A 21,387-nucleotide genomic window follows, 5' to 3' on the forward strand; every position below is an offset into this window, starting at 1 on the left:
ATTGATTGTTCCAAGAAATTTGAGAATATGGCCATCATGCATCGCTAGAAAGTCCCTGGCACATTACGGAGCCTGAAGGACATGTGTTGAAAGGCAAAGGTGCCAAAAGGATAAATGAAATTTGTTTTCTCCCGATCCTCAGGTGCTATGGAAATTTGGTTATATTAGGAATACCCATCCAGAAAGCAGAAAAACTCATTTCCCACCAATCTATCCAGTATTTGATTAATGAAGGGCAAAGAGAAGTGATCCTTCTTTGTTGTTTGATTAATCTTGCGGTAGTCTATACATATACGCCAACTGGTGACAGATATTGTAGGGATCAATTCGTTCTTACTATTTGCGACAACCGTCATGCCACCCTTCTTAGGCACGCACTGTATTAGGCTCACCCAACTACTATCAAAGATGGGATAAATGACTCCTGCATCGAGCCAGCTTATTATCTCTTTCTTAACCATTTCGCACATAGCTGAATTGAGCTTTATTGCCTTTCGATAAAGCCATATTTCCTTTCCTCTAGCCTAATTTTATGCATACAATATGAGGGCCTGATCCCCCGAATGTCTGCCGAAGTCTATCTAATGGCCTTAGTATACTTTCTCAATACCAGCAATAGAGCCACATCATCGTCTCTGCTCAACGCATAAGAGATAATGACTGGCAAGGTGTCATTATCGCCCAGATATGCGTACTTAGGTGCACAGGTAAGGCCTTCAGCTCCAAGAGATGGGGCTCTTCTAAATATTTGTCAGCTAGTTGCAAGGTCACTGTGGTGGGTCTAGCCTCACCAATTCCCAGCTTTCTGAAGATAGATAATGGAATCAAATTGATGCTTGCAGCCAGATCACATAGCACGTAGCCGACCTCCTTTGTACCAATAGAACAAGATAAGGTAAAGATTTCTGGATCTTTCATTTTAGTCGGGATGTTGTTTTTGAATAGTGCATTACACTCTTAAGTTAGCACGATGGTCTCAAATTCCCCTAACCTTTTCTTTTTAGACAATACGTCCTTCGGGAATTCTACGTAACTCGGCATTTGCTCAAGGGCTTCTACTAAAGGGATATTGATGTGAAGTTTTTTCAGTACATCTAGAAACCTTTTGATTGCTGACTGTCATCTTTCTTTTTCAATCTGTTCGAAAAGAGATATGGCACATGCAGGACTTCGCTTGCTTTGTTTTTGTCCTTTGTCGCATTAGGGTCCTGCAACGAGGATGCTAATGAGTTCACTGCATCCGACCTGACCATTGCGGCTTCCATTTTCTGTTTATCATAGTTTATGTTCCTATGTTCATCTTCCACCCATTCGTCAATGTTTCCTATTATCCGATCGAAAATTCCCTTGGCCTCCATGTACGTTCTATCCATAAGTCCATCTGCCACTGATGCGTCGGCCACTAATTACGAGGCTCTATTCAACCCGTTATAAAAGGTCTCCATCAGTACGCAATCAAGGATGCCGATGTGTGAAAAGTTACGAACAAGCCGCCTAAACCTTGCTCATACGGCACTCAAAGTCTCTGAATCTCCTTGTTCAAAAGTAACGATGTCCCGTTATCTCATTGTGCTAACGACCAATGGAATAACTTCTTCGTAAATTTCTCAACCAACTGGTCCCATGACATGATCTTATTAGATTCTAAGGAATAGGACCATTGTTTGGCCTCATCTCGAAGAGTGTAAGGAAAGATCGAAATTCGAATCCTTTCTAGCGTCACGCCAAGAATAGAAAAAGTGTTGTACAATTCCACAAAACTAGCCAAGTGGGCATAAGGATCTTTTCTTGACGCCTCTCCAAACTGCCCTATGGTCTGTATCATCTGCAGCATGACTGGTTGTATCTCAAATCTCGCATTCCCATTAATGGTTGGTCGTATGATACCCGATGAGAAATCATGCAGGTTCGAGGCTACATAGTTCCGCATTGGAATGTTGTGGTCAACAACCAACATGATAGGGTTCTACTATTCATGGCCATGTACTCCATTTCCCCTAGCTTGGTTGTTGTTTTGGTTGTTTGCTATATTCCTTATTGTTCTATTTTTGTTTTTTCTTGCTCTGTGACGAAAAGTTCGCTCAATTTCAAGGTCAATATTGAATTCAGATACAATACTCGTACTTATATACTATTTGTTGCTTTGTTGCTAAAGCAAGTAATACACCTAAAATCAAGAGGGTGCCTATAAAAACACAAACCAAATACTCAATTAGTTTCCAAATCTCCGACAACGGCATCAAAAACTTGTTACGTTCGATGGCATTAACATAAACTGTGATGAAATTACTAAGCGCTGAAATAACTATGCACCAAGTTGTAGTTAATCATGCACTAGTCACAAGTTTTTTTATAATTTGTCAAGTATAAATAAATTACAAGTTTCTTGGTGTGAGCCGAGGTTGAACTCAAGGATTTGTAACTACGAATATTTGGAAAGTAACACGTATGCGGCAGGGACTAAAGTAATTGTAGTAGAGTCAAAAATCATGCGATTAAAGAAATTATGTGATGAAACTATCTAAATAGGTAGTGATCACTTCAAGTTTAATTCTGAGAAAATTTAGAAAGATGGCAGCTTTAACGTGTGTAAAAAAATGTTTGGAGAAGCAGGGTTTGGGGGAAGTCTATGCCTAGTTCCTAAGTCTAGCTTCAAGGGTAATCCAGGCTCTCGACATTCGTTCATCGCACACCTCTTGACGGCCAGCTACATTTTTCATATCTCTATGATGCATGAATGATGTTGTGTTGATCATAAGGTTGAGATTAGTTACTCATGGTAAATGCAAAAAAGTGATGATAAAGATAGAAAATTTACATGAGCAGACATGATGATATATAGATCGAAATAACAGTGTTGTTTACAAAATGATTAATTTCTTAAGCACACAATGTAACACAACAGTAAAGATAAGAAAAAAAAATGATGATAGGCTAGTTCTCAACAATCTCTTATGTCAAACGATGGAATGTCAAGGCTGTTGGTGACAAAATGGTAATATGGAATGGAGAAGGCCTTTTCAAGTGTTGCTCGGGCGAAAATCCGATGGTAGCTGGAGGTGGTTTTTGGAAGTGAAGGATTCTCAAAGGTATGCTCAATTGTGCTCTTGCTCAGGATCACAGAATTCTCAGACAAAAATTTGGATCCTTTGATATTGGCGTCAAGGCTCTATTTATAGAGCCACCCACTGACGACTTTGAGGATCCCACAATGATTAGTCACTATCCTTGACCAGGTAAGTGAGAATGTCAGCACTTCTATCATGGTCATCATTTTAAGTTGTGGCAGAATATCCACTGGGATTATGTCAGAGATCCCAAGGCATGCAATCAACCTCTTCTTCCCTCGAGTGTAAGCTCGACGCATGCAGATAATTCCTACAATCAGCTGCAAAATATAGCACTTCAATGCAGATTAACTCATGATATACGATCAATAGGGATTTTAAATGTTCTTCAGCGAATTATATTTTTAAGCATGAATTCCTAGTATTATAATGCATATTTTGCTTATCTAATCTCATTATTCTAAGAAATAAGCTACAATAACTTGTATTTCTATAAGTTATCAGTATGGACCTTAGATGCCAGGTCTATATAATAGAACACAGAATAACGTCCCAATACACCTCAGTAGAATGGTGTATCAAAAAGGAGAAATAAAACCATGTTGGACATGGTTCGATCTATGATGAGTTATGGTCAACTTCCTTACTTGTTTGGGGATATGCAGTGGAGACTATTGTTTATATCTCGAACAATGTTCTATCAAGAAGTGTTTCTGAAACACCTTTTAAGCTTTGGAGTGGTCGTAAAGGTAGTTTACGTCACTTCAGGATTTAGGGTTTTGCGGCGCATATGCTACTGATAAATCCCAAGAAGTTGGAATCTCATTCAAGAGTATGCCTATTTGTAAGCCACCCCAAGGAAATGAGAGATGGGTATTTCTTTGATCATAATGAGAATAAAGTGTTTGTATTGACAAATACTACCTTTTTAGAAAAATACCACATGAGGGACCACAAACCACAAAGCAAAATAGTATTAAGTGAAATTTCAAATGAAACTACTGAGACTTCAGCAAAAGGTTTTTGAAGCCGTTGTTGATGTCGGTTCATCTAGTCAAGCACATCCATCTCAAGAGTTGAGGTTGCCTCGACATAGTAGGAGGGTTATGAATCCACCTATTCGCTACATTGATTTAACAGAAGTCCAAGACACCATATCTGATGATGGGGTTGAGGATCCATTGTCTTCCAAGAAAACAATGGAAAATGTTGATAAGGATGAATGGATTAAAGCCATGAATTAAGAAATGGAGTCTATGTACTTCAATTTTGTCTGGGAGCCTGTAGATCAACCTGATGAGGGTAAAACTTATAGGTTGCAAAAATGAGTGTAGATAGAAAGGTACATATCTTTAAAGCTAGACTAGTGGCCTAGGGTTATACCTAGGTTAAAAGAATGGACTATGAAGAAATTTTCTCACATGTTGTCATGCTAAAGCCTATTTGAATTCTCTTGTCCATAGCCACATATTATGACTAATATGTGGCAAATGGACGTTAATACTGCCTTTTTGAATGATGATCTTAAAGAGATTATCTACATGAATCAATCAGAGGGATTCATTGAGCAAGGTCCAGAGCAAAAAGTTTACAAGTTTAATTGGTCCATATATGGATTGAAACAAGCATCTCAATCTTGGAATATAAGATTTAATATTGCGATCAAATCTTATGATTTTGATTAGAATGTTGATGAACCTTGTGTTTATAAGAAAATCTTTAACAGTTTAGTAGCTTTTCTAATGTTGTATGTGTTGGGATTGGTGTCCTAATTCTCCTAGATTCTCGTAGTTTGTAAACATTGTATGCACATTATTATTAATAAAATAAGAGTTATTTTATTTGCATTTATTCATATCCAATAAACAAAGATCCATGGTTATTTTATGTAAACTTAAACATGTATGTGAGACATACAAGTAGATCATGCCTTAAGTAATAACCTAAATAGTCTGTAGTATAAGGATAAAAGAGAGATACCTTATCCTTGTGACACTACGGATACGGCCCGCTTTGTAAAGGTTTACAAGTGTTGTAAACTACTACATATAGTCTGATCCTAACCATTCATGTGGAGCCATGCGAGTGAGAGTGTCCTATACAAAGAGTTTGTATAAGATCGAACCACGAGATGATTAGTCTCTTTATATAACGTCATTGATAATTAAGACTTACATCTCACTAAAATGACCATAGGTGACATGACCTTAATTCTGAGTGTTTTGGGAACTCCTGCCTGTGAGGGCGGTCCTTTGATTAGTATGGGTGAGAGTAGTCAGATTGCCAACTCAACAAGCCTACCTTTTTGGGGATTTGTCTGATTGGAGAGCTAAGAACTCAGTTAAACAAGACGGAATTCATACCTTCCCCGAAGCAAGGGTAAGTAGATAGATTTCTCCCTTAAGGGTTGATTTCGGGTCTTGAATATAGTGGCCACATTCTCTCTTTGGAAAAGAGGACTAAGTCACAGTTTATTATTCATTACAGGAATCAGTGGTACTTAAGGAGTTAGGTGTAACTATAGGGGCAAAACGATAAATTGGCCCAACTATACTTACGAGCGATTTGTGAAGGGTTATCGCACTGTTGATTGGTTAATATGAGCACAGAAATATATCTGTAGTGAGAAGAGTGCAGTTGTCGATCTTTAGTGGAGTGCCCGATAGTTAATGGATGGTGGATCTTGTGACTAAAGAATTTAGTCAGTTATTCACATACCATTGGAACTTCAAGCTACAGGTCTATAAGGTCCCCTTGGTAGCTCAATGGGTTCAAGTTGAGAATCGGATTTTGGGGTTAGTTTGAAGTGTTCAAATTAATAAAAGAAAATTCAATTATATATGATATAATTGGTATGATGTATGAGATACATTATTTGGAGGAAATGATATAAATATGATTTATATCAAGTACCATAGAATAGAAAAAGAATTATGGTTTATATGTTTAACGAGATGAAATATTAAAACTATAGGTTATAAATATAATATGATAAGTTGGTTATCATATTTATTTATAATATATTAATTATATGATAATTAATTCTTTTTCTCTAATAACCGATTGAGTGGGAGATTATTGGAAGTTTTATGGTAACCGTGAGATAAAAAGGAAATTTTTTTTCCTAAATTTGGAAGCTGCCTCATTCGAAAAGTTCTCACGGAGACAAGCTATCAAGTGAAAGAGTTTCACTAAGCGATAGCATTGACAGAGACTAAACGATTGTGTAGAGTTGACTATACGATAGGCATTCAGTTGATCGTTGCTACACGATCAAGTGGCTAAATCTATACGATAGACTGCCATTTACTAAACGATCAAGCACATCATCTATACGATAGACTGTGTTCTTATCTCCCACTTGCCCGATCGTAGACCTCCAGTCTCTTCCTCAAGCCAAGATCAGACAAAGCCCACAACTCTTGGATTCTCACACCGAGAATACCAAGGTAACCATTATGGTGGTGTCTTTACTTAGTTAATGAATCGAGTGGGACTCGATTAGGTTCAAGGAGTTTTTTGTTGTGTTTGTGGTCGTGTTATTCCGATCGTTGTGTTCGAATGTTGCTGTGGACGCATTTTGGACTGATCAAGGGATTCTTGAAGAATGGTTCTTCAAAGGTATGCATCCTCTATCCCTTGTATCATCTTATAGCATGTTGTAATTTCGATTTATGCATGACCTGTTAGTTCCTGTTTAGACTGTAACTGGGTATGTTCAATCTGAATGGAATTTGGAATGATCCCTTTCACTACTCATGGAAATCCTCATATTTGATTTTCTTCAGTATGTGGATGATATCCTACTAACTGGAAATGATGTAGGTTTACTGACATATGTAAAAAAAATGGTTAGCCACCTAATTCCAAATGAAATATTTGGTTGAGGCGTATTTTATTCCTCTAGATCATCAAGGATCGTAAGAACAAAATGTTGGCTTTATCTCAGGCATCGTATAATGACAATATGTTTGTCTGATATTCAATGCACAATTCCAATAAGAATTTATTACCTTTCAGGTATGGAATTGTCTTGTCTAAGGAACAATGTCCTGACTCCTCAAGAGGTTGGGGAAATAAGATGGATTCCCTATGCATCAGTTTTTGGCAGCCTTATGTATACAATGTTATGTACCATACCTAATATTTACTATGCAATAGGGATTGATCGTAGATATCAATCAAATTCAGGATTAGATCACTAGACAACTAACTACCAAAACAAACTTTAAGTATTTACAGAGAATGAGAGACTATATGCTTGTGTATGGAGCTAAGGATTTTATCCTTACTGAATATAAGAACTATGATTTTCAAACTGATAGAAATTATAGGAAATCCACATCAGGATTAGTATTCACTCTTAATGAATGAACTATAGTTTGGCGAAGCATCAAACAAGGATGCATTACAGACTCCACAATGGAAAATGAATACGTAGCTTCTTGTGAAGTTGCTAAGGAAGTTGTTTGGTTAAGGAAGTTCCTTACTGATTTGGAAGTCGTTCCAAATTTGTCTTTGCCCATCACACTTTAATGTGATAATAGTGATGTTGTGGCAAATTCAAAGGAACCTAGGAGTCATAAAAAGAGGCAAACACATTGAGAGGAAATATAATTTGATTCGAGAGATTGTGCAACGAGGTAACGTGATAGTCATGAAGATAGCTTTGGAGCATAACGTTGTTGATCTGTTTACAAACTTTGTCAAGGCTAAAGTGTTCGAGGGTCATCTAGAAAGTTTAGGTCTACGGAATATGCGGCATATTGTCTAGGGCAAGTGGTAGATGTTACTAGGGTATAATGTATGTCTTAGTTCGTTGTATTGTGTACTTTATTTGTATTGTACAATCCACTCCATTAGCTTTAGGACAAGTGAGAGATTTTTGGTATTTGTATCCTAAATCTCTTGTATTCTCATAGTTTGCGAACTTGTATAAAACAATTGTTATCAATAAAATCATCGTTATTTTATATGTGCATGAACTCAATCTAATAAACTAAGATCATAGGTCATTTCATAAAGCTTAAACATGTATATGGAGACATACAAGTGAATCATGTGCAAATAATAACTTCAACGGTCTGTAGTAAATGGATAAGGTTGGACACCTTATCATGATGACACTACAGATACGACCCGCTTGTAATTGTTACAATTGTTGTAAACTGTTACAAATAATCTGATCCTAATCATTCAGTAGAGACATGTGAGTGGAGGTATCTTATACAAAGAGTTTGTATAAGACTGGACCACGAAATGATGAGTCTCTTTTATAACACCGTTGTTAGAAGAGACTTACATTTCACTAGGATGACCATACATGATTTGACTTTAATTATGAGTGAGTGTTTGTTGCTATCGTGAGATGCTCTAGGAGTGTATTGTATAAAATAAATTGGAGAAATAAGTTCTAATCATAAGTGATGCGTTTATGCTTTGACGCGTTTAAGTAATTGTAATGCGTTAGGGCGTTAGTTATATACACTGAATGCACACAACTTCTAATAATGACGTTCAAGTTTTCCTAAACTAGACCCAAGTATAAATCTAATTTAGGTTTCTGGTAAGTCCAAGGTCGATCTCAAGGATTCAGTTAACCAAACGCAAACCTTGCATTGTATCTATTGTAAGGGGCCTTGCATTGTATCTATTGTAAGGGTTTTCTTAAATGAAAATGAGAGATGTATTATCAACATAAACAAGAGATAAAAAATAGTAAGTATGATGGATCAAATATATGAATTTTATAAAGAAACAAGGAGTCTTCACAAAAACAATATTCAATTGAATGGAGTGAAAGCGATAAATAAGAAGGAAACTGAGTCAAGCCAAAGAATACAATCTCTTGTAGTTCTTTGGCTCAATCTCGTTGTGTACAATCACTTGTATAGGCAGTGGACGGAGTATCTTTCTCAAGAGTGGTTTCCTCCGCTCCCCGACTGATGGTGGTAGTGGTTCTCAACCCTTTTGATCGTCTCAACACCACGGCACAGTTTCTACAGAATTAAAACTATAACAACAGTTTACAGAGAGTAAAGATCTTGATGATTTTTCGAACTCTTAACTCTGGAGGGACTTCATCTATTTATAAGCGTTGGTCACGTCCACTTGGTGAATGGTCAGCATTAAAGTCCATGCCCTGGTTGGCCGCCTGACTCTTGGAAGCTTTTCAGACGCCGTCTGCTGCTTGGAAGCTTTTCAGACATCGCCTGCTGTAGGTGCCCATACTTGCAACTGATGATGTGACATAATCAGCCTGGAGCAATGAATCTTCTCTGCGTAGAACTCCCTCCGACGCATGGCCCATGTGTTAGAGCTTTTCCTGCAGCACTTGTCTAATGCGTTAATGTTAATTCTTGCGTTGAAATCCTGCAATACAGTGCGTTAGTGCCGCGATATTCAGTAATAAAACTTCTTTTGCATGAGTTTGCTGATGTTTGAACAAACCATGCGTTTCTACTAAAAATGAGGAGAGTTTATCATTAAAAACCTTAGTTATTCTAACTTAAGAACAAAATTAACTTGTATTTCTACAAGTTATCACCACCCCCAAATTTGAACAATGCTTGTCCTCAAGCATTCCAAAATAATTCTTTGTTATCTCCTTTGTCTTAAGTGTGCAGAGTTCGACTCTCATCATATTCAGTCATAAACTTGAGATAAGAGTTTGGAAAATATAACTCAGATTCACTCTTTTCTTAAAAGGACTAATGTTTAATTTCAACAGCAGGCCTTTTATCACAACTCTTTTCATTTCTCAAAATATTCCCATTTTTTTTCTAAACCAGCAATGCGTTAGATGTTCTTTGTAAAATAAATGCTGGATAAAAAGAAAAAGATTATGAACTTACTTACCCATGCGTTGTTCTAGATATCCCACTTTCATTTTGGTTTGTCCCCACGGGTGTCATGCGAGCAACCAACTACGGGTGAGAACCCTTCACAACTAAACTCATATCTAATATCCGTGCGTTTCAAGATATAATCTTTTTCATACTAGATAGAGGAGTTATATGGGACGCGTTAGTCTAGGAGACCTAACTTCATTTTGGTTTGCCCCCACGGGTGTCATGCGAGCATCCAACTATGGCTAAGTGCCTGTTCCAAATAAACTCATGCCATTTAAGGTTTTTTTTTTTTTTTAAAGTAATGACAGAGGAGTTGCGTTTAACATTTTTCTTATTTTGTTCCCTTTTCTTTATGATGTATTCGTTTGATGCGTCTTAACTCGGATTTCCCTCATTCCCAAATTTGGAGATGAGCTATACTCATCCCAAATTTGGAGACGAGCTAAATCCTCATTGCTAAAAGAGAAACAAAATTTCAAAAGCTTTGAGAAACTAAAAGGAGTTTAAGACTTAAAGCTTGCACGCGTTAAAAGGTAAACTTAATCTTTTTAGAGAAGTTCAAGCCTTGTTGATTTTCCTAATGCCTACTCTATGCTTATAGATTTCATATAGTTGATATCATTGAGGTTAGGCCAAGCACAAGACTTAGAAAATATCCAAACAACAAAAATCAAGCATGCCAAGGTCAAACGCAAGGAGAAAAATGATAAGAAATTTCTCATTCATTTTCATAATTTCACATGAATTAAACAAACAAGTCAAGTAGATGCAAAAGAACAATAAAATCAAAATAATCAAAAAAAAATAACCCAACACCCCAAAACTCTATTATGCTGGCGCGTTGTCTTGGCATTCTTCCTCAGAGTTTTCACCCATGAAGCGTAAGGGGTTTCTAAGATGAGCAGGTAGTGGAGGCAGAGCAAACATTCCAACCAAGACCTGATTGATGTATTGCGTTGTGTAAACAAATTGGTCTTGCATCCGTCTTGTTTGCTGCCTTAAATAATCTCTTAGTACCTGATTCTGCTGTTGGAGACCTTCGATAGACGCGGCCAATGGTCTGAGCTGATCATTCAACTCTTCCAAGTCTGCGCTACGTTGAGGTGTTGGTTCATTTCTTCCAACTGGGTCTTTAAAATTTGTTGCGTTGCTTGATCCTAGCCCAGTTGGCTCAAAAATTATTGGAGGGGGCACGAAGTTGGGAATTGGACTTGGTTGCGGCGAAGGAAGAGAATAAGGGATGTCCTGATCCATAAGAGTTGGTTCTTAGTGCATTTGATTAGGACTCCCTTCTAGCAGGGCCAATGGTAAGTCATGAGAAGTAAAATCAAGGGTTGGTTGTGCTTCTTTAGCTGGGAATTCAGGCTCAGCTTCATGTTCTTCATGCTCTGAAGCTTCATTGCTATGTTCAACGATCAGGACGCGTCTTCTTTTGGGGGGCGCGTTTTGATGATCGAGGTTTAGGTGCCACTTCCTTGGCAGGTAAGGCAGGTTGATGTGGTGAACCACGAAGTAGACGCCTTACTAACTTTATGTCTATCAAGCCATCGACATCTTCATGATCACCCCCCAAAGGGATGCCCCTGTGTTCGTACAATGCACAGATCAGCCACGGAAAGTAGAGTTGCCCTCGTGGCTTAGTCTTGATGGCTTTGATCTGATCCCTTATAATTCTTCCAATATCCAGAGGGATGCACTGCATAACCCAATAAGTAGCGAGGACACATTCCTTTGATAATGTCTCATCATGCGTTGTAGGCATGATGCTCTGTTTGATCAAGTAATACCACAGATTCGCGTCTGGAGTTAAATTCCTAGAAGCCAACATTTTTGCTCCATTTCTCGATGTTTGCCATTTGCTTCCAGGCTTGGCTACTGTCCTTAACACATCTTCTAATTGACTTCCATGTCTAGGTTACTGTCAATGTTGAACACTTCGTTTATTCTATCAGTTGAGAAGCGCACTAACACCCTATCAACAAAAGCTGTGTTTTTCTCCATATCGAACTCACTATTGTAGAACATGCGGACGAGGTTGGGCCAGATACGGTGTGCCCAACGCAGAATTGATTCCATCCCAATGCATTTATTGTCTCAGTTATGTAAATCGGCAGTGGGTGGCGTTCGGGGAAACAGCCCTTCTCTACGAGTATGTCATTAAATTGACGCTTTCTTCCCGAAGTCTTCTTAGATAACGCATCGGCTACCTTGCGTTTTCCCGCTACATACTCTTTTGCTTCCCTTGCCAGTTGTTCTCTCAGTTCATTCTCCAATTCCCTTTGGAGATCAGTCTTCCTTCGTCCTTGCCTTGCGGGCTGGTAATTTTCCAATTCTTGCTCTAGTGCGTCGTGCCTTGAGCTGTTTTCATGCATTGCACCCTCAGGTCCAGATGCAGACTGCTTATCTTCTTCTTCCTTTAATATCAATCTTATTTTTCTCGTTACTCTTTTTTATTTTAAAGGCCCTTCATTCGCGTCGGATGAGCGTGGTTGAGAAGCGTCAGGGCCAATTCTCCCTTCTCTATTTTCTTCTTCCCTTTCTTCTTTTTCCTTTAGTTCCTCTTCAAGCATCATCGCATACCGCTCCACTTCGTCTAACTCAAGTGATGCGTTCGGTGGGTCTGAACGCATCACCTGTTCTTCCTCTTGGCTTTGATTGAGGGATGCCAAGATCGCACCAAAGACCTCTTGCTCGTCGATTCGAGCCAGCTCTGCCAACTCTTTAAGATTGCACTCTGACGCAGGATTGTCAGAGGGTGGTATGGGTGGAGTGAATGGAGGGGTGCCCACTGAAGTGTGAGGCGTCCCAGAGGAAGATATGAGGATGGGCGAAGGAGGTGGTTGGCTCGACGCGTCCGATTCCACGGGATAGATGGTGGCTAAGGGTTCGATAGAAAGTGGAGGTGGTGGGTGCATTGTTGGTGACGGTGCGTTGTGGGTATAGGCTGGGAGTGGATTGTGAATTTCACCCACCATAGTGATGTTAGGGATAATTGGTGGTGGGGCAGGTTTGGTGTAGGGTGTGGATGCGGTCGTAGATGACGGACGCATCCTTGGTTTTGCAGGTGTCTTGGCCCTAGGCTTGGGGGCAGTTTTGGGTTTTGGTTGAGGGGTTTTAGGTTTAGGTTGAGGGATTTTGGCCGGAGGAGTAACGATGGTTTTGAAGGCTTTGGACGGGAGTTTCGTGGGGGCTGGGAAAGGTTTTGAAGCGGACGGCCGCTGAGAAGAGGTAGCTCCGCTGTGTGAGGGTTTGGCTTGGGCAAGGGCTTGAGGGGGGTGAAATTGACACAGAGGCAAAAGAGTAAGAGCTTACCGGAGAGTCGTTCCCAAAGCTAACGCTCTGATTCTGGCGATCTGAAGCAAACGACATGGTGGCCGGAGAAGCTCGAGTGATGGAAGTGAGGGAGACGGAGGGGTTCGATTTTCCTTTTTTTTCTTTTTGTTTCAGAGGGTTCGAGAGCGAAATGAATAAGAAAGAGAAGAAGAACTTGAATCATTGGCCTTTTTTATATGAAGGGAGATGGTAGTGGCTAACGTCAGGCGGCGCCTAACGTCTGTAATAAATGTGAAGTTGAAGGGTCGTCTCGGTTATCTAAATACTCAAGTGTTTTTGTGTTCTCGAGACGCATCCCTTCAATTGGGCCATGCGTTAGACTTACGTCTAACGCGTCCGTTGTTCCAAATTTGATCATACACAACTTTTTAAAGAAAAACAAACAAGCTTCCAACTTTTGTAAAAGCAAAAACAAAGACAATCGATCTAAAAACATCCAAACAACTAAATCAACAAATTCAAACGCACCATAAAATACAAGATGCAAAAAAAGACAAGGGTGGGTGAAGCATCCCTGGAATATATGGCGTTGCAAATGCAGGAACACTTCGAAGCGGGCCTCAACTGGCTTCACGTAGTGCGAGAGATGACTTCTGGAATTCCAGTCCATCTTCAAAGTAAGGCTTTACTCTTTGGCCGTTTACCTTGAATGCGTTGGTGCCATCTTCTCATGTTATTTCCACAGTTCCATATGGGAAGATTGCTTTAATGATAAAAGGTCCTGACCACCTTTAGCTTTCCTGGAAACAAACGCAGACGTGAATTGAACAATAAAAATTTTTGGTCAACAACAAGTTCTTTCTTACTGATGCGTTGATCATGCCAACGCTTTGTCTTTTCCTTGTACAGCTTGTTGTTTTCGTATGCGTTCAATCGCCACTCCTCGAGCTCATTGAGCTGAAGTTTACGTTGAACTCCCGCGACATCCAAGTTCATGTTCAACTTCTTAACTGCCCAAAATGCCTTGTGCTCCAACTCTACAGGTAAATGACAGGCTTTTCCAAATACAAGAGAGTATGGAGACATACCTATAGGAGTTTTGTAAGCAGTCCTGTAGGCCCAAAGCGCCTCATCCAGCCTCTGTGCCCAATCCTTCCGCATTGCATTGACGACTTTCTCCAAGATGGACTTGATTTCTCGATTTGATACTTCCGCTTGACCCTTTTTTTGTGGGTGGTAGGCAGTGGCAATCTTGTGCCTAACATTATATTTTGCAAGTAATTAGGAAATGATGCGATTAATAAAGTGCGTACCTTCGTTGCTTATCAAGGCTCTCGGCGTTCCATAGTGTGTAAAGATATTCCTGGTAAGAAACTTAGATACAGTGGACGCATCATTCCTGGCACAGGCCACTGCTTCTACCCACTTGGATACATAATCTACTGCAAGCAGGATGTACTGTTGGCCACAGGACAGGGGAAAAGGTCCCATAAAATCTATGCCCCAAACATCAAACAACTCAACTTCGAGAATATTGTTCAAGGGCATTGTGTCCCTTGAAGAAATATTCCCGATGCGTTGGCAGGGGTCACATTTTCGAACAAACTCCCTTGCGTCTTTAAAGAGGGTGGGCCAAAAGTATCCGCTTTGAAGGACCTTCGTTGCGGTTCTTTGCCCACCAAAATGCCCTCCGTAGGGAGAGTCATGACACTCGGCTAAGATGCGTTGTGTCTCCTCCTCCGGAACGCATCGACACAGTATGGAGTCAGGGCCTTGTTTATATAGAAACGGTTCATCCCAAAAATAAAACTTGTTGTCATGAATTAGCTATTTCTTCTACTGAGAGTTGAAGTTCCCAGGGAATTGCTTGGTGGTTAAATAATTGACTATGTCCGCATACCAAGGTTCTCTGCCTTCAACTCTAAACAGGCTTTCATCAGGAAATGCGTCCTTGATTTCACTTTCTTGGGCTTGCATTTCTTGATTCTCTAGCCTGGACAAGTGGTCAGCTACCTGATTTTCTGTTCCCTTTCTGTCCTAGATATTGATATCAAACTCCTATAGCAGCAATACCCATCTTATCAACCTTGGCTTCGCGTCCTTTTTTCTCATCAGGAATTTTATGGCTGAGTGGTCGGTGTATATGGTGGTTGACGTACCAACTAAGTAAGATCGAAACTTTTCAATACCAAACACTACAGCCAACATTTCCTTTTCAATAGTGGTATAGTGTTCCTGAGAGTCATTTAATGTTTTGGACGCGTAGGTGATGGGATGTATCAAGTTACCCTTCTTCTGCCCTAACATTGTTCCTACTGCCACTTCACTCGCGTCGCACAAAAGAATAAAGCGCTGCGTCTAGTTCGGTGCTATCAGTACTGGGGCTGTCGTCAACATATACTTTAAAGTTTCAAAGGAGTCAGTGCAGTCTTCATTAAAGTCATAGGGTTGGTTCGCCTCTAGTAATGCGCTCAGAGGTCGCGCAATCTAAGAGAATCCTCTAACGAACTGTCTATAGAAGCCAGCATGCCCTAGAAAACTTCGTAAAGTTTTAACATTTGCTAGTGGTGGACGTTTTGCAATGACATCTATTTTGGCTCCATCTACTTCCAAGCCAGCCTTAGATACTTTGTGACCCAAGACAATTTCTTCAGTCACCATGAAATGACATTTCTCCCAATTCAACACCAAGTTTGTCTCCTCGCATCGAGCGAGGACGGCCTCCAAATTATCTAGGCATGATTGGAATGAGTCTCCAAAGACTAAATAATCGTCCTTGAAGACCTCAATGGTCTTTTCTAGGAAGTCAGAGAAGATGGCCATCATACATCGGTGAAATGTCCCTGGAGAGTTACACAGCCCAAAGGGCATACGTCTGGATGCAAATGTTCTAAAGGGACAAGTAAACGTAGTCTTCTCCTAATCTTCCGAATCTATCAGAATCTGGTTGTAACCAGAATAACCATTGAGAAAGCAATAAAATTCTTTACCTGCAAGTCTGTCAAGCATTTGATCGATAAAAGGAAGGGGGAAGTGGTCTTTCTTAGTTGCTGCATTGAGCTTCTGATAACCCATATAGATGCGCCAGCCCGTGACAGTTCTCGAGAGTATGAGTTCATTATTACTGTTGACTATCACAGTCGTTCCTCCTTTTTTAGGAATGCATTGGACTAGACTTACCCAACTACTGTCGGATATTGGATAAATAACTCCCGCGTCCAACCATTTTTAAATCTTTTTCTTGACCACTTCTTTCATTATGGGGTTCAGCCTTCTTTGAGGCTCGATTGACCCCGACTTCCCTTCTTCCAGCCTAATCTTGTGCATGCAATAAGATGGACTTATCCCATGGATATCCATAAGCGTCCAGCCTATTGCCTGCTTGTGCTTTTTCAGCATCTGCAAGAGAGATTTCTCATTAGGCTCTGTAAGATTTGCAGAAATGATCACAGGTAAAGTGTTTTTGGTTCCAAGGAATGCATATTTCAAGTGTCCAGGTAACTGTTTCAACTCGAGTTCTGGTGGTTCTTCAAGTGATGGACGCGTTGGTTTTTTCCGCTGCTCACTCAGACTTGGCGGCTCTGATTCCTTTAAGCTCTCCTCCAACGCGAGGACTTCACATACATGAGTCTCTTCTTCAGGCAACTCAATGCTGTTTAGTTGACAATCTTCACTGTCTGGGAACTTTAATGCGTTGAGCACATTAAACTTCACCTCTTCATTGTCCACGCTCATAGTTAATTAACCTTTATGTACGTCAATTAAAACTTTCTCCGTAGCTAAGAAGGGGCATCCGAAGATAATTGGTACCTCCCTATCTGCTTCATAGTCCAAGATAATAAAGTCTGCTGGGAATATGAGATTGTCAACCTTCACTAAAATGTCTTCAATCTTCCCTTCTAAGTACTTAATTGTTCAGTCAGCGAGCTGAAGGGTGACAGAAGTAGGTTGTGCTTCGCCAATCCATAATTTCTTAAAAATTGAAAGTGGCATGAGATTAATGTTGACTCCTAGATCGCACAACGCATGACCCACATCCAATCCTCCTATCAAACAAGGAACTGTGAAGCTCCCAGGGTCCTTTTGCTTCTTTGGTAGATTGTTGCTTACTAATGTGTTACATTCCTGCGTTAGTGCTATCACTTCTTTCTCACTAACTTTTCTCTTCTTCGTCAAAATGTCCTTTAGAAATTTTACATATGTTGGCATCTGCTCCAAAGCCTCTACAAGCGGAATGTTGATGTGCAACCACTTTAGGAGCTCAAGAAAGCACTTGAATTATGTTCATCATTCTTTTTCATCAGACGCCTAGGGAATGGTGTGTTCAGCGGCATCTCATGCTTTCCCGCGTTAAATGTACTGGTTTCTGAATGGCTTGTAGTCTCGGGCGTTCTTTCTTCTTGATCCATTGAACATGTAATGCGTTCTTTCGAAGGACTGCTATTTCTTGGATTCATTCTTCTTTCTTCGAGAGCTCTTCCACTCCGCAATGTCACCGCGTGACATTGCTCCTTCCCATTATTGTTCCCAGGTGTTTCGGTATTGCTAGGTAGAACTCCAGGCTGCCTATTTTTTAACTCGCTTGCTATCTGCCCTACCTGAATCTCCAGGTTTCTGATCGATGACACTTGGCTTTTCAGCAACGTGTCGTTCTGAGCTATGTACCCCTCAATAGGTTCTCAAGCGGAGATCCTGAGCTCGATGTCTGTCCTCCTCTATGGAAGGGTTGTTGATGTTGCTAATGCGTTTGTTGAAATGCAAGCGGTGGTCCATTCCTTTGCTGATGGTTCGCCCCTGGGTGGTGCTCCTGCTGATTTCCTCCTGTCCAAGAAAAATTCGGATGGTTTCTCCATCCAGGGTTATATGTATTAGAGAATGGGTTATTTTTTATGAAGCATACTGACTGAGGGTTTTGTGGACATTCAGCATAGGAGTGAGGATCTCCGCAGCCCACACAGTTGATCGTGGGCTGCCCAAACGCCTCTACCTGATTCACCTTCTGTTGATTTGATGCGTTTCCCAACGTTATATTTTGCAGAAGGCTGGTCATCGTAGCCACTTGAGCAGAAAGTGTGGCTATTGCGTTGGCATCAACAGAATTAACATTCTGAGATTTCCTTCTCCTGTCATTTCTTCCATCATATGTATCATCCACCCATTCCATATTGTGTTTAGCAATGCAGTCTAGTATCTCTTTAGCCTTAGTATAGGATTTGTCCATAAGTCCACCAGTTGCTGCTGCGTCTGCTGCCATCTGTGATGCTCTATTCAGTCCTCCATAAAACGTCTCCATTTGGATAGTCAGTGGTAGTCCATGGTTTGGGCAACTAAACCCTTAAAACGCTCCCATGCGGCGCTTAAGGTCTCAGTATCTTCTTGTTCAAAGTTCATAATCTCTCGACGCCTCCTCGCGTTGGGGGTAGGTGGGAAGTATTTTTGCATAAATTTTTCCACCAACTTCTCTTAGGTGGTAATTTCACCAGGCTCTAATGAACTCACCCATTGTTTTGCGTCATCACGCAAAGAATAGGGAAACAAGGACAGTCTGATTGCTTCTGGGGTGATTCCAAGAATCACAAAGGAATTACACATTTCTAGGAAACGCTTCATATGGGCGTGAGGATCTTCACCACGACCACCCTCAAATTGTCCAGCAGTCTGAAGCATTTTGAGCATAATAGATTTCATTTCAAACCTGGTTCCATCCGGCGTTGGGTATATGATTCCTGGAGAGACATCATATAGTACAGGGGACGCGTATTCCCTCATGGGACGCGTGTTGCTATTCGCCATCAAGATCGGATTCTGTGCAGCATGAGCTAGTTGTTGATTTGGTTATTCTTCCGCCATTGCTCGCTGCCTGTTCTGTTGTCTGAGAAATTGCTGCCTTAACCTTCGACGATAGTTGGATCGGTTCTTATGCCGGAAGGTCCTTTCAATCTCGGGGTCGTATCTGAATTCAGGAGTGTTCTCCCTGTTCATAAACGTTCACAAGCTTAGGCGTAGCATGTAATACTCCCTTGACTGAAATGTTCCTACAACAAATACAAACGAAATTTCTTGTAAGTTCTTGTTTCTGAATCCCTGGCAACGACACATAAAACTTGTTCGTTGCTATCATGAGATGCTCCAGAAGTGTATTGTATAAAATAAATTGGAGAAATAAGTTCTAATCATAAGTGATGCATTTATGCTTTGACGCGTTTAAGTAATTGTAACGCGTCAGGGCGTTAGTTATATGCACTGAATGCACACAACTCCTAATAATGACGTTCAAGTTTTCCTAAACTAGACCCAAGTATAAATCTAATTTAGGTTCCTGGTAAGTCCAAGGTCGATCTCAAGGATTCAGTTAACCAAACGCAAACCTTGCATTGTATCTATTGTAAGGGTTTTCTTAAATGAAAATGAGAGATGTATTATTTACACTAACTTGCTGTGCATGTGCAAGAAGATACAAAAGAGTTGAGTGGTGAATGATGGATAATGCGAAAATGAAATTTGAGGTAGGGGACGCGTCGGTCTAAGATGAATGTACACAACTAAGATGCGATGTGGATGAGATGGGATGATTTGCTTATCTGTTTGTTTATGCGTTAGACCTTATTCAACACTTCTCAATGCGAATAACATACAAAGCCTATCTCTAAGATGCATGCGTCTAACATAGAATGCAGGAAACACCAGTAAGTCTATCTCTAGCTGTACTAGGCGTTCTACTTGATGCAGCTTAGTTATTCTTTCGAATAATCTAAGTTAAATATGCTTTTACCAAGTTGTCAAGTTGGCTTGGGCGTTAAAATGAAGTTGTGCATAAAGTATTAATGCATTCAACATAAACAAGAAATAAAAAATAGTAAGTCTGATGGATCAAATATATGAATTTTATAAAGAAACAAGGAGTCTTCACAAAAACAATATTCAATTGAATGGAGTGAAAGCGATAAATAAGAAGGAAACTGAGTCAAGCCAAAGAATACAATCTCTTGTAGTTCTTTGGCTTAATCTCGTTGTGTACAATCACTTGTATAGGCAGTGGACGGAGTATCTTTCTCAAGAGTGGTTTCCTCCGCTCCCCGACCGACGGTGGTAGTGGTTCTCAACCCTTTTGATCGTCTAAACACCACGGCACAGTTTCTACAGAATTAAAACTATAACAACAGTTTACAGAGAGTAAAGATCTTGATGATTTTTCGAACTCTTAACACTGGAGAGACTTCATCTATTTATAAGTGTTGGTCACGTCCACTTGGTGAATGGTCAGCATTAAAGTCCATGCCCTGGTTGGCCGCCTAACTCTTGGAAGCTTTTCAGACGCCGTCTGCTGCTTGGAAGCTTTTCAGACATCGCCTGCTGCAGGTGCCCATACTTGCAACTAATGATGTGACATAATCAGCCTGGAGCAATGAATCTTCTCTACGTTGAACTCCCTCCGACGCATGGCCCATGCGTTAGAGCTTTTCCTGCGACACTTGTCTAATGCGTTAATATTAATTCTTGCGTTGAAATCCTGCAATACAGTGCGTTAGTACCGCGATATTCAGTAATAAAACTTCTTTTGCATGAGTTTGCTGATGTTTGAACAAACCATGCGTTTCTACTAAAAATGAGGAGAGTTTATCATTAAAAACCTTAGTTATTCTAACTTAAGAGCAAAAATAACTTGTATTTCTACAAGTTATCAGTGAGTTGTGAACTCTTACCTATGAAGGCAGTCCTTTGATCTGCTTGGGTGAGAGTAGCCAGATTTGGCAACTCAATATACCTACCACTTTAGGGATTTGTTTGAGTGGGGAGCTGGAAACTCAACTACACAAGATGGAATTCACTCCTTCTCTTTGTTAGGGTAAGTAGATGAATTGCTCCTTTAAGGACTAATTCCGGGTCTTGAACAATAAGGACCCTCACCCTCTCACTGGCCAGAGAAGGGTCTAGTTAGAGCAGGACTATGACTAAGTTCATTAGAGAGATCAATGGTACTTAAGGAGTTAGATGTAACTACAGGGGTATAACGGTAAATTTGACCCAATTGTACTTACGAGCAATTTGTAAAGGGTCAACACATTGTTGATTGGTTATATCCAATAAACATAGAAATATATCTACAGTACGAAGAGTGCAGCTGTCGATCTTTAGGGGAGTGATCCACAATGAATGAAGGTTGATTAATTTAATTAAAGAGTTTAATTAATTAA

At 40.1% G+C, this 21,387-nt stretch overlaps 1 protein-coding gene across 1 annotated transcript; it reads right to left on the bottom strand.

Annotated features, from left to right (window-relative positions):
• Positions 1–18,655: 18,655 nt before the first annotated feature.
• Positions 18,656–18,985, bottom strand: LOC150031835 (uncharacterized). The gene has a single exon (XM_090308296.1). It carries the CDS (start codon positions 18,983–18,985, stop codon positions 18,656–18,658), a length of 330 nt encoding a protein of 109 aa, XP_090164422.1.
• Positions 18,986–21,387: the final 2,402 nt, after the last annotated feature.

Source organism: Benincasa hispida, chromosome 12 (assembly GCF_027475165.1).
Source record: "Benincasa hispida cultivar pf3 chromosome 12, pf3_genome.v1.1, whole genome shotgun sequence".
In the NCBI taxonomy this organism is placed as follows: domain Eukaryota; kingdom Viridiplantae; phylum Streptophyta; class Magnoliopsida; order Cucurbitales; family Cucurbitaceae; genus Benincasa; species Benincasa hispida.

Bases quoted from the DNA above. Each gene is read 5' to 3' on its own strand.
- LOC150031835 (XM_090308296.1), bottom strand. From the start codon at position 18,985: ATGGCGAATAGCAACACGCGTCCCATGAGGGAATACGCGTCCCCTGTA.